This window comes from Armigeres subalbatus, chromosome 3, assembly GCF_024139115.2.
Source record: "Armigeres subalbatus isolate Guangzhou_Male chromosome 3, GZ_Asu_2, whole genome shotgun sequence".
Taxonomy (NCBI): Eukaryota; Metazoa; Arthropoda; class Insecta; order Diptera; family Culicidae; genus Armigeres; species Armigeres subalbatus.
Window position 1 is genome coordinate 419,460,505 of NC_085141.1, and position 17,993 is coordinate 419,478,497.

General features: G+C 40.5%; 2 protein-coding genes across 2 annotated transcripts; both read right to left on the bottom strand.

Moving 5' to 3' along the window:
- Nucleotides 1–3,952: 3,952 nt before the first annotated feature.
- LOC134224326 (uncharacterized protein K02A2.6-like) lies at nucleotides 3,953–6,386 on the bottom strand. The gene is made up of 2 exons (XM_062703659.1): nucleotides 5,461–6,386; nucleotides 3,953–5,401 (listed from the first exon to the last, which is right to left on the bottom strand). The coding sequence occupies exons 1-2, from the start codon at nucleotides 5,547–5,549 to the stop codon at nucleotides 4,120–4,122; spliced, it is 1,371 nt and encodes a 456-aa protein (XP_062559643.1). The 5' UTR covers nucleotides 5,550–6,386; the 3' UTR covers nucleotides 3,953–4,119.
- A 105-nt stretch (nucleotides 6,387–6,491) lies between these two features.
- Nucleotides 6,492–9,766, bottom strand: LOC134224327 (uncharacterized). The gene is made up of 4 exons (XM_062703660.1): nucleotides 9,619–9,766; nucleotides 7,975–9,200; nucleotides 7,481–7,669; nucleotides 6,492–7,420 (listed from the first exon to the last, which is right to left on the bottom strand). The coding sequence occupies exons 1-4, from the start codon at nucleotides 9,632–9,634 to the stop codon at nucleotides 6,575–6,577; spliced, it is 2,277 nt and encodes a 758-aa protein (XP_062559644.1). The 5' UTR covers nucleotides 9,635–9,766; the 3' UTR covers nucleotides 6,492–6,574.
- Between the last annotated feature and the right edge of the window lie 8,227 nt (nucleotides 9,767–17,993).

A 17,993-nucleotide genomic window follows, 5' to 3' on the forward strand; every position in this document is an offset into this window, starting at 1 on the left:
GGGCCCCAGGGTGTCAGACTGACTGACACTAAAACTAAATTAGAACGTTAGCCTACTTTCGTTAAACACTGGCAAAGATAACACGTTGATTCCACAGGACCTGCTGCTTGTCAAGGATGTTATCGGTCATTTAGTAATTTGCGTTCGATCATTTAGTAGTTTGTCAATAACTCATTTAAGAAGCGGAATTTAAAAATGTGTTGTACGGTGGACTTCTAGTGCGAAGGTTTTTCTACAACTCTGTCTAATATATTGTTTTTGAAATTCAACTAATAATGGAGTTATAGCGCTAGTTGCAGTAACTTAAACTAAATGATTGGAATTTTGTTATCATTTAGTCTAAGCTACTGATACTATAGCTATAACTCCGTTACCAGTGGAATTCAAACAGCGAACCATTAGGCAGAGTTGTAGAAAAACCTTCGCACTAGAAGTCCCCCATACAACACATTTGAAATCTAGCTTTTAGAATGAGTTATTGACAAACTACTAAATGATCGAACGCGAATTACTAAATGATTGATAACATCCTTGCTGCTTGTAGTGTAGATTCATTGTTCAAGTGGCCCGAAGTGGTTCCATTCCAACTGAACTGATTGGATGAAACATTTGTAGACACCTTCAAAAGGACCATAAAAAAAATTCAGGAGGGGGTGGTGGTCAAGACCTATGACAAGCCATAGATACTTTCTTACTCTGCTATCAGTCAACACCCAGCCGAAATGTGCCAGGAGGTAAATCACCAGCTGAGATTCTCTCCAGTACAACGAAAAGCATGGAGTAAACGAAAAAGTATATCTTCAAGTCAAGTACAGTAAGGCAACGAGTGGAGCTGGTACCAGGAGAAATAGTGGACAAGTCATGTACAATTTTCGGTAGCCTGATCGTCAACGACTCATTCGCTCCCAAAGCAACCAATTACGAAAGCGCTACGACAGCAAGAACAAGAAACTACCAAATAGAGAAATTCCGCTTGGAATTCTACTCGACACGATCCGATACGTTTCATCCAGTTCTGGAGATACGGCGAGGCTATAGAGCCTTCAGTGGAATCGGAGGGCTTGAACGACTTACAATTAGAATTCTTGAGGAACCTTATGGAGCCTAACCATCGACTACGTTGACGACGAACTCCTGCTGGGCAACATGAATTGGAGGAAATTATCATCCAGCGACCTTCGCCGTCCAGGCAGCGTCGCGCACCCATACTATACAAGTATCAGATTTATTAAACAGGAGAGGTGTTGCGCGTCCCCAGCTAAATCTATTGAGCCTTCAATGCTGTCAAACTGCAGCAGTGTCATCTTCGTATCGAACGCCATCATCATATTCAACACGATCCGGTCGAGCCTGTTCTGTTTTGGATAATAAAAATGAGAATTGATCTTTTGTGTGCAGAAAGCATATCCGGAATTCACGTTCGATCGTGGTTTCGATAAGCACGCAGGCTTGTACGATTTATAAGGAAATTAATTGTGATTTCAAATAATACGACGGTATTATAACCTTCCTAGTGCATTGGAATCCATTTCGTCCCAATCATACCTTAAACAACGATTCCCTAAGAAAATCAGCTTTCAGTGACATCTAGGAGAAGCGCAACAAGAAAATTACATTGTGCATTGGGGTCCATTTGGGCCCAAGAATTCATCACGATAACAAAAACTCAAATTTTAACTGATTTTCAATCTTTTGACACCAAATCAAATCTGCAGGTTCCTCGAATAAGATCAGGGCCTTTTTATAGGAACCTTCAACTTTCCTTTGGTGCCTAAAGATCTAAAATCAGTTGAAACTTGAGTTTTCGTGGCCGTGATGAAATTGTGGGTCCCCAATGGACAATATGTAACTTTTTTAATGCATAAGGAAGGTTAACAATCCTTCACCTTCCTATATGAGCATAAGGATGACGCCGTCATTGACTGAGAATATGAGCTTTCGGAACATGTACATCTTATATATAAAAATGAAATGGTCTGTGTTCGTATCCGCATAACTCGGAAACAGCTGGATGGATTTTCTTCATTCCTTCAGCAGATATGTTCGTTATCGTTTCCGACGGGTTTATATGATACTAGCAGACCCGACGAACTTCGTTTCGCCTAAAATTGATTTATTCTTTGATTAGATCTGAGTTATGAAGAAATTGGTATTTCATTTGTATGGGATCCCCCCCTTTTCAGGGGGGGGGGTCTTGAATCGTCTTAAGAACCTTCCCCGGCCCCAAAAACCTCTGCATACAAATTTTCACGCCGATCGATTCAGTAGTTTCCCAGTCTATAAGGCTCAGACAGACAGAAATTCATTTTTATGTATATAGATTTCTTTTTACGAAAATCAAGACTTAAGTTGAGTAAATCGTGAAAAACTGAAATTAAGATTTGTATAGCAATTTCGCTTGGGCAGTTCAGAACGCATTTTTTCGCCTACTATGCAGGACAACGTCTGCCGGGTCGACTAGTTGAGAATAAAGTCAAATATGTCAATCAAGGAGTAGAAACTGCGGATGGTACTGTCATAATGCTCAGATCATAACGAATCTTGATAGAGTTTTTCTTCTCATCAAATCGATAGCAACATCCATCAATCTTAATAATTCTACGTTAATTTGTTGAACTGGGAACGATTCGCAAACTTGTAACTGGATTGCGAAATGTTTCAATTTGTTGATTTTTTTTAATTGGGTTCCCCAGCATACCAAATTCGAATATGGGACTGACATGCAACTACCGGCAGTGTTCAGACGATTTAAACTTGATGCAATACAGTTACTAACGGCTAGCAACAAAGTAAGTCGTGAATTTGGAAAGGGTAGCTAGATAATAGTTATGTCATTAAATTACTCTATAAAGTCAAAAATGTTTACCCGTAACCAAATGTGCCATGTATCGAACGCCAGTGAGGTACTAAGGGCATGATTTCTGTACTTGAATCGTGCTTGGGGAGGATCAGCAAACACTGGAAGAATTCGGACGTCGTGTGCTACGAATCATTTTCGGATGGAAAATGTCGTATAGAGACAGAGGATGACTAACTAACGAATTCTTAATACATTAGGTGCGATTCCACAATTCGAACGGTGTCAAATAAAGAAAGATCTTCTTCTTTATTGGCATTACATCCCCCACTAGGAAATTGCCGCCTCGCAGCTTAGTGTTCATAAAGCACTTCCACAGTGTCGTATTCGTACTTCGCTTCAAAACAAAACTATATTTTTTGTACGTAGCGAAAGTGCTCGCGGAACGGCTATGCAAAATTTGTACACGCGGAAAGACTATCCAAAATAAATTCACACGGGAACGACGTCACTCCTCAAAATTCGTTTACAGAATGAGGTTCTGCACTCTTGTTTCAACGCTTTCAACCAGCTCCTGATCAATATCCGGTCAGAGTTAGCGTTATGATGCGTTTTCCATACATGCGTTTTGTTAGAATGCGTTCCCTCTGTTACGCTAAATACACATTCAACAAATTTTGATTACTATAATTGTTAGTCACAAAAGTTGCTTTTAGATTTCTTTCTATGGATTTATATAGCATCCTAACAGTAGTGAAATTTATTCTCATTTTAGCTATTCTCATTTATACATTTTTCTTAAACCAACTATTTGAGAAATATTTCATTTCAGTTTCATTATAGAGAACCCACAACCCAACTCGTGATATTATTATTTTTGCATTAACGTGTTATGCATTATTTCAGCAAAACATCTCACATCTCTTAATTATTCAAATGATCAATGATGACGTTTTCGCTGAACGCTGATGATGTCAATGTCAAGAATTTATGTTTTCTCTCATTTCTGTTATCTCAGGTTTTCATTATTTTCGTTACCAGCTTTTATCATAACATCGCTTCTTCTATTTCGTGTCCGAATGTGTCGTGATTCGCGTCGTGATTATTTTCCACTAGGCTGTGTTTCTACATTCGTCTCCTCCTCCACTCTTTGGATTATGTAAGATGTTACCAATAAAATATTTACTAATGTATTTTCTGTTTATTTTTAGGAATTTATTATCAACATTCAAAATATTCAAAATAAAATAACAAGAACATAGTAGGCATCTTTCTTTTACCAAGTCTAATACTATTAAAACCAAATCAGTCATTGCTGTTATTTAGTGGAAAACGTGATAAACAAAATCATCGTATTTCGATGGGCGTTTAATGAGATGTCTCTTACGAAGGACTTTTGGAATTAGAGGTTCTGTTTCGGCAGTATTCGCTGGCTGAACCTTATCTAACGGGTCGTCTAGATTCTTACCAATGTCTAACTCGGCATTTTCCGGATACTGCAGTATTTCATCGTCGATCTGATCTTCAGTTATATGCTGTTCTGGAGCTGCTTTTACATCTCGTATATTTCTTGCGTATTGAACGCCGGTTCTGCTCATGACAACGACTTTTGGTCCATTCCTGGCAATAATTCTGAAGCGTTCAGATGAAAAGGTAGGGTCGGTTTTGTTTCTTCGTTGCTGGGCCAACAATACAACGTCACCTACAGCTAGATTAGAATCTTTCGCACCTCGAGCAGCATCTGCATACAGTTTACTGGAGAGCTTAATCTCTGCATCCCGTTCTTCAATGTCCGTGAAGTCCAGCTTCTCTCGTATAGTTTTCTTCCATAGGCATGGGAAAAACCCACGGTATTTCCAGCCAGTCATTAACTCGAAGGGAGTTACTCCAAGCCTCGAATGTGGAATCAAGTTGTTATGACGGTGTACATAGTCCTGAAGAGCTGCGCGCCAATTCTTACCCTCCAATTTGGATGCCGATAATGTCTTAATTAGCCCTTGGTTTTGTCTTTCGACTGCACCGTTAGACTGGGGGCTAAGCGGAATGGACTTGCGTATTTGTATGCCCTTTTTTTCCCAGAATGTTTTGAATGCAGAGCTTTGAAACGGTGGCCCGTTATCACTCTGCATTATCAGTGGTAGGCCCCACGTCTGGAAAGCTTCAAAAAGTGCCGCATTTGTGCTGGTTGCATCCATTGCCTTCATCTCAACCACGACTAAATAGCGAGAGTATGTGTCTACAATTACTAGAAATTCTCCGGTACCAAAATGTGGGACTGATAGAAAATCTATCTGTAGACTTTGCCAAGGCCCATCAGGCATCTCTCTCGATATCAGGGGTACCGGTGGATCACGTTTAGACATCATTGCGCATATTTTACATTCCTTAACAAACCGAGTTACTTCTGTAGACATTTTTGGCCACCAAAAGAATTGCCTCATAATTCGTTTCATAGCTGTTTCTCCAATGTGGCCACCATGAGCGTATTGAAGTGCGGTCAAACGTAACGATTTAGGAAGAACAACGCGCTCATCCTTGAATAGAAGGGGTCCCATAAGATATAAGTGTTTTCTTTGTGCTTCGTAACATCGTAATTCGCCTGACCTAATAAAGAATAAAATAATACAGATTAGGTGCTTCTAATATCAAAGTTATATATTCACCATCTATTCGTTTCGAGGGCTTTCCTAATCATCATCAATTCCTCATCTTTTTCAGATGTCGACTCAATTTCATTCCATGTCAAATCCATTGATCCGGAGTCTAATGCATACAGAAAATGCTTATCCTCATCATTATCGAATGCTGTGGTCGTTTGAGTTTCCGGAATTAGACGAGAGAGAACATCAGCGATATTCTCATCCCCTGGTACACATTGAATTTTGAAATCATAAGGTTGCAGCCTTAACGCCCAGCTTTCTGCGCGGGAGACAGCTCTTTTCCCTAGTCGATGGCTCGGATTAAAGATGTACTGGTTCGCTTCAGCATCTGTACGTATTACGAAAGTCCTTCCTAACAAGTAGAAGCTAAACCTTTCCACTCCCCAGACAACGGCCAAAGCCTCTCTCTGGGTTTGTGGATATCGTTGCTCGGATTGTGTGAGGACTTTGGAAGCACATGCTATGATTCTGGGGATGTTTTCTGGGTCATACTGGATGAGGACTGCACCGAGCCCTGTTGGTGAAGCATCTACGAACAACTCGGTAGTATCTTTTGGATTGTAGTACCCCAAACGCCGAATGTACTTCAAAGCATCCTCTTTCAAATGTATGAATTCGTTTTCCTCCTTATCAGTCCACTGGAATATATCTGACGTAGCAAGAGCGCGCAAATGCTCAGTTTTTGTGGCCCGGTGGATTATGAATTTGTCCACGAAAGTAATTAGTCCCAAAAAACTTTTTACTTCGGAACTGTTTACTGGTCTTCTAAAATCCCTGATTGCTGCCACCTTTTCTTTGTCCACTAGCCAACCATCTGGAGTCAATGTGAATCCTATGAATTTCACCGTTTGGCTACCAAACACGCATTTATCCTTATTCAACTTCACATTATGATTGGCTAATCTATCGAGAACTTTTGCCAGATTTGCGTCATGCTCTTCCTTGGTATTTCCAAACACTAATACGTCGTCTAGAAAATTCCTGCATCCTTCGCAATCTCCCAATATTTTCCTCTGCATTCCTATGAACGTTGCTTAATCCAAAAGGAAGCCTGACGCACCTGAACATTCCATACTCCGTAAAGCAGTTCGTAAGGTGTCGCGATGCCTCGTCGAGTTCAATATGGAAGAAAGCGTTTGAGAGATAAATCGGAAAACCATGCTGCTCCATCAAGTTCGGCTAATATTTTTTCCAATGTTGGCATTGCGAATGGATTTCGTTGAATATATCGGTTCGGTCCTCTCAAGTCAATCACCAGCCGTATATCGTCCTTCCCCTTTGGTACCACCAACATAGATGAGCAGAAGGAAGTATCCATTCCGTCAATCACTCTCTCGATAATATCTGCTGATACTAATTCACGTAGTCGCTTCTCCACCAATGGTTTAACGGCCAGTGGAACATTAACGAAAACGTTTCTGCATGGCGCCTTCGTTGTATCGTAATAGATTTTTACGGGTGGGACGTTGAATTTCGGAAAAATACCATTGGAGCTAATTGCTGCAATCTCTCCGGCAAATAGTTCATCTCTTGTTCCAGTTGTGTGTGGTCTGATTGGGACATTCAATCCAAGCATGAGTACGCTATATCTGCATGCCGTCTGTCGACTCAAAAGTGCTCGATTTTCCTTCACCACATAAAATTTCTCCAATAGCGTCGGCCTGTCTTCGGAAATGTGCAAATACGCATGGAATGTCGCTAATACATCAATTCTTCCAGATGTTGCGTAAGCTTTGAGAGATCGATCTGATGTATAGCTTACGTCGAATAGTTCGTTGTTGTATTTTGGATCCGAGACCATTTGGTTAAACAATTTTAGCATGAAGGTATTCACTTCTGCTCCAGAATCAATCAAAAATGAGCACCGTAAACCAGCCACAGTAGCCAAAATTGTGCCTTCGGTCATCAGTGTCGTTGACTCAGGTGATATTGCACTTACTATACTCACTCGTGGATGTACACTCTATAATCGTTGAATATTTGTTATCAATATGACTCTAGTTTTTATATTTGATTGACTTACGTTATCATTTTTTTTAGCGCCAACTAGTACACACACGTTTGTAATAGTCGAAGGAGCAGATAGCGCTATCGCTTCAGTTGGGCATCTCAAGGATTCGGATATCATTTTTGCTGGTTTAGAATCTTGCTCTGTTCGGTTAGAAGAAACCAGTGCAGTACAAGCATGTGGAGACGAAGCAATCTTTGTTTCCTGTTACAATACAATAAGCATCACATGTTACTTAGTTTACCAATTTTATTTCTAATATTTCAACTACATTAAAACTGGCTTTCTTTTGGTATAACAAGTTTATTTCAAAGCCACTAACTCGAACGTTTTTTTTTTTTTTTTTGAAAATTAACAAAATATATATAAATTCAAAATTTCAACATATTCCAATATTCAACGAACTCATTTCAATTCAGTATAATTAGCAACATTAATCGTCAGTAAACCTTATAACACACGTTATAATCAATTCTAATTTAACCATTTATTTCTGCGCTTCCACTTACCGGTTCGTCTTTGAGTTCTTCATCTGGAACCTCAATTGCAGCTATTTTGTTGGGAACCGTATCCAATACTTCTGTTGCCGGACGCTTGTTGGCCTCCGAATATGAACACACTCTTTGGATGTGTCCAAGACGTCCACACCGGTTGCAACTTTTAACTCTCGCAGTACACTCACTTGCTGAATGGTACACACCACCACATCTCCAGCATCGTTCACTTCGAAGGGAGCCGTTTTTTAATTGATGAGTTTGAAATCCGCCTCGTTGTCTGCCTCTATTAGCTTGCCATGTACCTCGACGACTTGTACTTCCACGTTGAAAACTGCCGCCGCGTGATCCACGGGGAATGAAGTTTCCTGGATATCTCTGCTCTCGTAGATTGTCCCACATAGCAAGGGATTGAACCGGAGCAACTGATGCTGGTTCGGTATTGTGATGTCTGCGCATTACATATTCTTCGTTTAATCTTATCGTCTCAATCTCACGCACTTTGTCTACCAGGTCAATAAAAGTGCATTTGCGACTTAACATTTTTAAAGCCGTGGTACGTACCTCTCTGCTTCTAGCGTGCTCCGCAACTGTAGACACAATTTCTTCAAACTCCTTTTCTGTATCGAATTCACACAAGCGTGCTGTCGAGCCGACTCTTGTTATGAAGCTGAGGTCCGTTTCCTCTGGCTTCTGCATCATAAGTGACAGCTTACGTCTCATCAACATTACGTCCGATCCCGACCCGAAGTACGTCCGAAGGCGATGCAGCGCATTCGAGAACGGTGCTGTAACTTGGTCCGGTGCGTCATCTCGAGATTTGGTATTCCGGTATATCTCAAGGAGTCGTGTTCCAGCCTTAACTTTGAAAACCGTAAATTTCGTGGATTCATCGTCAACACCCGCCAGCTTGAGAGAATCTACTAGCAGATCTTTCCACATCTCATATGTTTGACGATGAATCTCTTCACCGTCCGGGGCTTTGCATTCGGGCACGTTGATTGATGCGACTGAGAGTTGATTCATGGAAGAAAAAAATTTCGATTCCTCGAAGCTCTGTGGGCCCATGTGGCGAGTACTGCTCATCCTGTTTTCCGCATTGAAATCCAACTCAGGATTTTCTTGAAGGCTACGATCTAAAGCTTCCCTCAATGTCGCATTCTTCGCCTTCTCCTCGGCTAACTCGCGGGCCAAATCTTTGACCTTCTTCTTTTTCTGATCTCGCGTGCGTGGCGTTTTATCTGTAACAAAACATGCAAGAATTTTTTTTCTTAAAACGATTCAGCATTTGCTTATTACGTATTATTTATTATTTCTTTGGAATTCAGATATTCACGCGTTCTGAATTCGACAGACCCATCATACATGAATCTACACGTCATTCATTGAATTTTATCATATTTATATATATTTTTATTTTTATTTTCCATACAAGTACCCTCGCGTCATGTATTCCGATAGATTCATCATACAGGTATTCACACGTCCTGCATTGAATTCTCTTTTTTTTTGTGATGCAGGTACCCACGCGTCCTGCATCCGATAGATTCATCATACAGGTAGCTTTACCTGCATTGAACTCTATCCCACCATATATATATTTTTTTTTTTAAGTTTTCCATAAAATGGCTTCGTTTAATCTTTTCAAATAATACTCACCTGCCGACTGCGCCATGTCGTATTCGTACTTCGCTTCAATACAAAACTATATTTTTTGTACGTAGCGAAAGTGCTCGCGGAACGGCTATGCAAAATTTGTACACGCGGAAAGACTATCCAAAATAAATTCACACGGGAACGACGTCACTCCTCACTCCTCACTCCTCCACTAGGCTGTGTTTCTACACACAGTTATTAACTGCGAAGTTTCTAAGCCAAGTTACCATTTCTGTATTTGTAAATTATTCGTTAATAAAGTAGGGTAGATAGGGCATGTTGCATAATTTCTGGGTATGAACATTAAAAATATGATGGTAGAATTGAAAGCACTGAAAGAGGAGGAATCTGTACATCAAAAAATTTGGTAATCATGCGTAATTAGTTACAGTTTTGAACTAGAATAATTTAATCTACCCGGCAAACAGCGCTGACCGCAATAAGCATTTTTGCAGAAATGATGAAAATTAGAAAACGTTCCTGGTTCCTCGAATGGGGTTCTCAATCTCTTGGGGCAACAAAAAGTACATACTAAACATCTATTATTCACAACTGTTTGTAAGAATTGGGTAGCTAAACAGGTACAAAATAAACTAAAACTTTAATAAAAATCAGTAAAGGGAACAACAAGTAGCTCGTTCCGCCAAATTAAAGCCTCGTCAAGGAAATCAACATAACTGCGTATGATGTTTCCGGACACACCCTTGAACCAGAGAACTACTAAACAGGAAATCGAATTTTGACGTTTTGATTAATTTTGCCCTTTACCGATGCCAGCAGTTTTCTACGCCAACCACCGACATATCGCACACCAAACGTTGTTGGAAAATGAAAAAAGGAAATCAATTTTTCCACCTTGCTCTACCGCTGGAAAGAATGAACCGGGAGTCATGCGGGAGCGACCCAATAAAATTTCAATTAGCTTATCTGTTTTGAAAGGTTCTTCCTCTTTCGAGGGCTTCCGGTGCCAAACTAGAGAAAGAAAGAGAGAACAGGTGAAGGTTAAAAATTAAGGTGTCTGTCAAACTGCGTGCAAATTGTGTAGACGCCAGCTGACAGTCCTAATTTTTCGAACTCGTTCTCTAGGAGACCGAAAACAAAGCTGCACGATTCGAGGGAATCGCATTTTGACAAGTCACAAATTACCAATCGAATTTGGCGAAACGCGGCACCTTCCGTGACAAATTACTGTGCGATTTGTTATACCGATGTGTGAGTTTGATGAGGTTTGACAATTTGAGCCTTAACTGCGCGCTGCCAAGTGACGTATGCCATAGCCCCCGTAATTTCATTTCAGTTTCACACCCACGTTATTGCGCCGAACGGAGATTCAAGGCTGCATTGATCGATGGTGTTTCGATTATTTTTTTTCCCTCGGTGCCAATCGCAACAACAAACTTTTTTTGGGTTTTATGGCGTTATATCGGTCCACGGGTTACTAATAAAACAACCGTTTTAGTCAAAGCCGACGTTTCGAATGTTTATTCATTCATCCTCAGGGCAAAACTGAACTAAAAATAACTGTTCAGTTTTGCCCTGAGGATGAATGAATAAACATTCGAAACGTCGGCTTTGACTAAAACGGTTGTTTTATTAGTAACCCGTGGACCGATATAACGCCATAAAACCCAAAAAATCACAAACAACGGTCGTAAATTCATCAATAGCAACAACAAACTGCCATATCGTGCGGGGAAGCGTTAAATTGCGGAACGCTTCGTTACGAGGATTTCCCGAATCCCTTCTTGCCCACTCGCGCGGTAGAACGATTTACGGCGGTTCAATTCAACGCACGTAACAAGCAAAGTGAAGTACGAAACGTGAGTAAAGGAGTTAATGTGTGTTGTAGGTGTCACTGCTATTTTTTTCTGTTCGGTGTAGAACTTCGATTCTGCACCAGGCACGTTTTTATCGAACTACCAGCATATTACTTGTCAAGGTCTGTATAATCAGCATTTGTAGACCTATTACAATAGCCATTGTTGAATTCGTTTTCTGTGAGCTAAGTCGAAGGATCCTGTAGGAAAGTGTCTTTCGATACTGAATTCCTTCCACGATTTGATTTGAGATAAATTTATGGAAATAGTATGAAGAGCAAAATCAGCTCGCTTCACCAGAAATAAAATATTTGAGAAAAAATAGTCCCATTATAATATCTACGAAATATAAAAGCAGAAGTAACATTGTTCCAAAAAACAATCCTCTGCCGTCCATTTTTATTTCCGCGCCGGATATGCTTCCATGGGAAAACGCCCCGAAGAGGAAATCACGGCCAACTATGTTTGCGTACCACACAGGTCAGTCAGCGTAAGAAAAAAAGGGCATAAAACTGGAGCAACTGTCAATAGCGTCACTTTGCACTGATGGTATTACAGTCCATAAAACTTCACCCCGGAAGACGGTGACACATAAAAAAAAGCGGTAAGAAAAACGTTCCAATGCACCGCTATCCGGCAAAACTTCTCCGATAAATTTGCTAAAATGTTCAACTCATAAATAAAGATTTATGTCGTTTGGTTAGGTAATCGAATAAATTCCTTTTGCCAGCGATCATTGGTGTTTTTTCCTCATATTGCCCCACCGAAACTGCACTTTCTTGGACTTGGGGCGAGCCCAGCCCAGACGACGGACGTCGTTGGTTGGCGACCGAGTTTGATTGGCGAGTAAACGTGCCCGGAAGTGCAGATTCAATTTTATATCGAAAACTAAGCCAAAGTAGATTCTCTTCTTGTGGGGAGCGGGAAAAGGGTGGCTGGGGGGTCCCGTCAAGCAAAGGAAAATGTTGTTTTTTCTTCTAAGCGAATTGCTTCGACGAAAATGAACTGCATGCAGCAGTTTTTTTTCCTTACCTTGAACAGAAGATTTTTCGATACACAGGACGTGGGGAGTAAATGGGCAACGATTCTTGGAATACCATCAAGTAGTATTGGAAATTGGGGCACTTATCGCCACAGTTCCCCCACAGTAGACGACCGATAGAGACGATGGCGACACGACTGGTACGAGGAGCTTCGGATGGGTTGGAAAATCATTGACAGACTATTCTGTTACTTTATCGGTTACACAATAGCTTCCAAACTGAGCAGAAAAGTAAATGCTATAAAAATCTGACGTCCGCTTGATACCTATCCACTAAAATGTCTTGATATAAACTTTTGGCTTTGATCATTTATTATTGCCTTCAAAACACAACATCCTTAAATGACGTAACGCTCAAAGGGTGGAGGGAGGGTTGACTGAAGTGTGACGAACTACACGAAATTTTCAAATGTTTCATACAAAAAGTGTGATAACCCCTTGAGACCAGTGAAAGTACTCTGATTTCGCGGCCATAGTTTTTGTTCCATAGTTCGATGTTCAGGGCATAATTTGGCTTGATTGTACTAATGGAAGATGTTCATGGAGCTATTCCGACTCATAATTGAGGCCGATGCCCCGTAGATCGCTTTGTTGACCATACATACCTTCATGGCACGTACCACTGATTTTTCTATATTTGACATGTTCGGAATGGTGTTTTAGGCTTCAAAGTTTGGATTCAATAATAATATGAAGTACCGTTGATATCCTGAGAATACTGTGTTATGTTTATACTAGTTCTATGGAGCAGTTCCATTTCAGTTTTATTTAGCCATTTATGGCTAAGATCCCGAAGAACTATACAGGCCTTCAATATCTGTAAATCTATAAATATCTGCAAATAATAAATAAAAAAAAATGCGACGTAGCGAATATAAACCTCTTTACCATCGCACATCGTCATAATATCTTGACCCCTCTCCTCGCCCTTTCTAAATTTTAGACATAATCTGCGTTATCTTTGCCTAAACACAACACGCTTCACGATAGAGTGGTACATTTGAATTTCGGTGCTTGGATCAAACCGGTTGGGTCTCCAAATATTTCGAAATCTCGCGAAGGTAGCCCCAGCTTTTCTGACTCTGACTTTCTTCCATCACAGACAAACAGACGTAACACTTGAATTAAATCCATCGAATACAACTTATTTTGCGCAATTCTGCATTTGACGGTGGGAAAATCAAGAAGGTGACGCCTTACTTGACATTATAGCATGCTTCTGTAGGCGAGGTGAAAATAATAAACAAATGTCAACTTCTGGTCATCGGCAGGGATGCGAACTGGTTTTTCGACAAATCTGTAGCATTTTTGTGGGAAAATCTGGATTTGTCTGGAAGGGTTGAATATATTTTTTTTTACAAAAATGGGGAAACACACTTTAATCAATATATATTACATTAAAGATGTGAAGATTTATGCCCAGGGAGATGATTATGTTTTACACTCGAAAACATCCTAGGCCTAACCGAAAACCAAGCTCACTATCTCCGATTTGGCGATTCTACTCATTTGTCATCTACTGGGAGTTCTTCAAGGCTGTATCTGCAGTTCTTTTTGGGCTTATTATGAAAATCAAAAACAAATTGTTTAAATATATTCGTCACCAGCCTTAACTAGAAGTTTTGAAAAAATCTGAATAGTTTTCAAAATTATTCAGAAACATATGTTGCACTTTTCTTGCTTCTGAAAATATGATAGTAAGAGACAATATAAATTTGGAGATCTTGTCCAATGATGATGTTGGCTCAAGAAATGGAAAAAAATAATCTCAGGAATAGTTTATTATAGATCACATTCAACTCTAGACCTTGGAATGAAATCCGATGATGGTCAGTTTTGGCTCTACTATCATTAAAACGTGCCTTTTTGTTAAATTTTCTGTAAATTGTTCATAAATGATTTTCACACTACGTAAATAAAAACTTACATTTAGTTCTAATCTATGATGTTAGATTAGGTTAAAAAAAAGTGAAAGCCTGGTCTAAGCCTCCCATTTGACATTTCGGAGCACCAAAAGAAGATCTTGTTAGATAACAACGCATTTTCATACATAACGTTCATTACTCAGCCGTATTCACACCGAATTACTTTAATTGAGGCTAAATAATGACAACTGAAATGGCGGATAGTAGTTGTAACTGTAAGACTTGTTTTAAGCTAATAAAAGCTGGAGGGAAGCCTTCGAAAATTTTTGAACACAGACTAAATTGAAAACTAATGTCATACACCTATCTAACTTCCAGGCATCATGATCATGGAAGGTGTTTATGGGTGCTTGTGAAATTTAACTGTAATTAACATTGAGCGTTAGTGCTGAAATGTATTTTTAATGATATCTCCATTATTTCAATTTATCTGGATAAAATTGGACAAATCTGGACCAGACAGCAGTCCATCTGTATTGTAAGGATTGGTATGTCTGGACCATGTGAAAAAATCTGGAAGAATCCAGATAAATCTGGAAGGTTGGCATCCCAGGTCATGGGGAGAAAAAAGAAATTTGGAGATGCCAAGAATCTGAGTTAGTGTCAACACGTAGGTCACGGTATACAGAAAACAAGGTAGGCTCGTTAGAAAAATGACACTTCGAATGTGACGCATATTTTATCGCCACATGTTAGAGTACAAAAGTAGGCATGCTGCGACCGTATAGCATCGTCTCGGTCCAGCTTGTGCGAAGATAGCAGTGACGTCACATGTTTACATTCAAACTGAATGTTTACATACGTGATGAGCCTGCCATGTTTTTTGTATGCCGTGCACGTAGGTGTTTGGAGTACACCCGATTCTTTTTTTACACGGGGGATGCGTTCCGTGTAAAAAAAGTTTTCAGTTCAAAATTCGAAAATCCGTGTAAAAAAAGTTTTATGATTTCTCGACGAATCATGCAAAATGGAGCAACTTTGCAAAAATTTTGTATGGGATTATTTTTACACGGCCGTGTAAAAAAAATCCGTGTAAAAACAGAATCGGGTGTAGTATGAGTTACTGTGGACGATGTTTAAATGCCAATCCTCTACACGGAAGAAATAAACTACCCAATAGTGAGTTTAATTCACCCAACCTCGAACATCCGTACGGGAAGCCAAAATTGAGTAAGTAGGGTCGAAGTAGTTTGCCTTTACTCCCATGTTAAAAAAGTACCCAACGGAAAATTTATTGACCCAAATTTAAGTTTAATTCACTCAATTTCGACCTCAGGTAATAAAACTCAAAATTGGCTTCCCGTATTGAACTGGCGTCGTTGGATTGTGTGGCTCTTTTGTTTTTGACAACAAAAGAAAGAGTGGATTAAAACGAAGAGAAAACATAACTCAAAAGTAAGTTTAAAAGTACTCAATTTTGGGTACTTTTTTCTTCCGTGTAGGCTTTCTCATGTCTATCAAATGTATATAGGTCTACACAAAAAGAGTCACCTGATTGCATCTATCAAGCCTTGTTGTCATCAAACTCAAATATGGAGTATATCAATATTAGAGCAGTTGATAGGTTAAACCAGGAAGGGTGGGTGCGTGACTAAATCTCACTTTGAAGCTAATGAGCTGTTTCCAGCTCAGTTTGGTTTAATGTACAGTTTGCGAGAAGGATTATTTCCAAATCAAACGGAACAATACTATCCGTACACTAGCAGTAACAACGTGGCTAAATGAATTTGGAATGTTGTATCTTCAACACCTACAGGAATAATTGAAAACATTAAATTACCGACACTTTTTTTTTCTCTCCATTGGTCTCAAGTCTTCCATGGTTGTTATGAATCTAACAAACATCAACAAGTGTAGGAATGAGCAAATTAGCGTTACAGCGGGGGTTGATAATCAACGCGTTGTTATCAGTGAAGCGTGATTCATTCGAGTGGATTGTTCAACAGGTGCCGCTAGTATCTTCATTGACGAAGATTTTGTAAGTGATTTTCACTAAGAGTTACGTCTGTTTGTCTGTGGCTCCATGTCAATCTCATTTTCGTCATCTGATGATATCAGACGGTAAAAATATTGAAGTCCTCCGATCGTCCTGTTCTAAGGACCTGCCCCAGTTTTCCGGAAACCCCGAGGGTTGGTCTTCATTGCGATGTTCAACAATATGTGTGGGCTCACGAACGACGAGAATATCTTTCGGCTGCAGAAATGCCTTCGAGGTCGAGCCATTGAGACCATAAAGAGTCTGTTAGTTGAGTTGAGAGATTTGCAGTTTCACGAATTTCCAATCGCTAGTCCCTTTTCGTTGCAGTGATCTTCGCCGATGGGTCCGGTCCATACTATCTTGTTGATTATTCGTTGCATGAGTTTTTAAGAGGCTGGCTTGCAGGGCCTGACACCAAACCCCCTAAATTTCCTCCTTATTTCCGGTGGACCATGGTGCACATTTTCACTTAGAGTCCCTCGCTGGCAATCGGATCGGATGATCAGCCGCCTCTAACATGGAGAACACACGCTGTTGTGAGCCGCTCTTAACACGGAGAACAGACGCTCAGTAAGATTTACACCTCCGAAGAGGAGCAAACCTTCCTTCCCTGTCAGCATACGACCATAGTTCCCACCGGGGTTGGTTACCCGATCTTCCCTAAGGTTGCTCGTATCCCGGCCAGCACCGCGGGGAGGTAGGGATAGGAGTTGCTGGGTAAGAGGCTAAGGACCGCGAGATGGGGTCTATTTTATTCCTTCAGGTACGCGAAGTACCAATGGTACGCTTTACCCAGCATTTGCCGTGCCTGTTAGTACATCCCTCCAATGTCCCCGGTGTATTGAAGACTCTGAAAATGATGTTTGGTCAACCAGAAGCCATCGTCCACACACTCATCGAGAAAATTCACGCATTGCCGGCTATCAGAGAAGATAAACTGGAAACACTGGTCGAATTCGCAGTGAATGTGGAGAATTTCTGTGCGACTGTGGACGCCTGCGGCTTGAACGAGTATCTCTACAATAATCTGTAGCTTAAAAAAACACCTTAATAAAGAATAAAAAAAAATATCTCTACAATACGACTCTCCTTCACCAGCTTGTAAGCAAGTTACCTCCAACAATTAAACTAAACTGGGCGCAGTACAGAGTGTCTTTGCCAGGAGTAAACTTAGCAGCTTTCAGCAACTGGATCTATTCCCTTGCCGAAGCTGCTAGCACAGTGACTATTCCGAATATCTCCAATACACGACCAGTGCGGAATGAGAGTCGAGGAACAAAGAAAGGAAATGCCTTCGTGAACGCGCATTCAGAAAGTACTCCATCTGAAACTCGCGTATTACAGCTCCCTTGTCGAAAAAGCTACATCGTCAGCGGCCAGTGCCCTGTGTGCAAAGAAGCCTGCAAAACCGTCGAACATTGCAAGCGCTTTAAAGATCTTTCCCGAGATTCACGCTGGGCCATCGTTAGAGAGTTCGCTCTTTGCCGTCGTTGTCTATGCCGTCACGATGGCGTGTGCCAAGCCAAACTCTGCGGGAAGAATGGGTGCCAGTTCAAGCACCACGCGTTGCTGCACAACGATCATAAACAAACATCAGCTACACCAGTAACGCCCTC

Coding starts and splice junctions, on each gene's coding strand:
- LOC134224326 (XM_062703659.1), bottom strand. CDS start 5,549: ATGGATTTGACATGGAATGAAATTGAGTCGACATCTGAAAAAGATGAG. Junction 5,402..5,460: donor GCCCTCGAAACGAATAGATG/GTGAATATATAA, acceptor ATTCTTTATTAG/GTCAGGCGAATTACGATGTT.
- LOC134224327 (XM_062703660.1), bottom strand. Junction 7,670..7,974: donor AAGAACTCAAAGACGAACCG/GTAAGTGGAAGC, acceptor GTATTGTAACAG/GAAACAAAGATTGCTTCGTC. Junction 7,421..7,480: donor GCGCTAAAAAAAATGATAAC/GTAAGTCAATCA, acceptor CAACGATTATAG/AGTGTACATCCACGAGTGAG.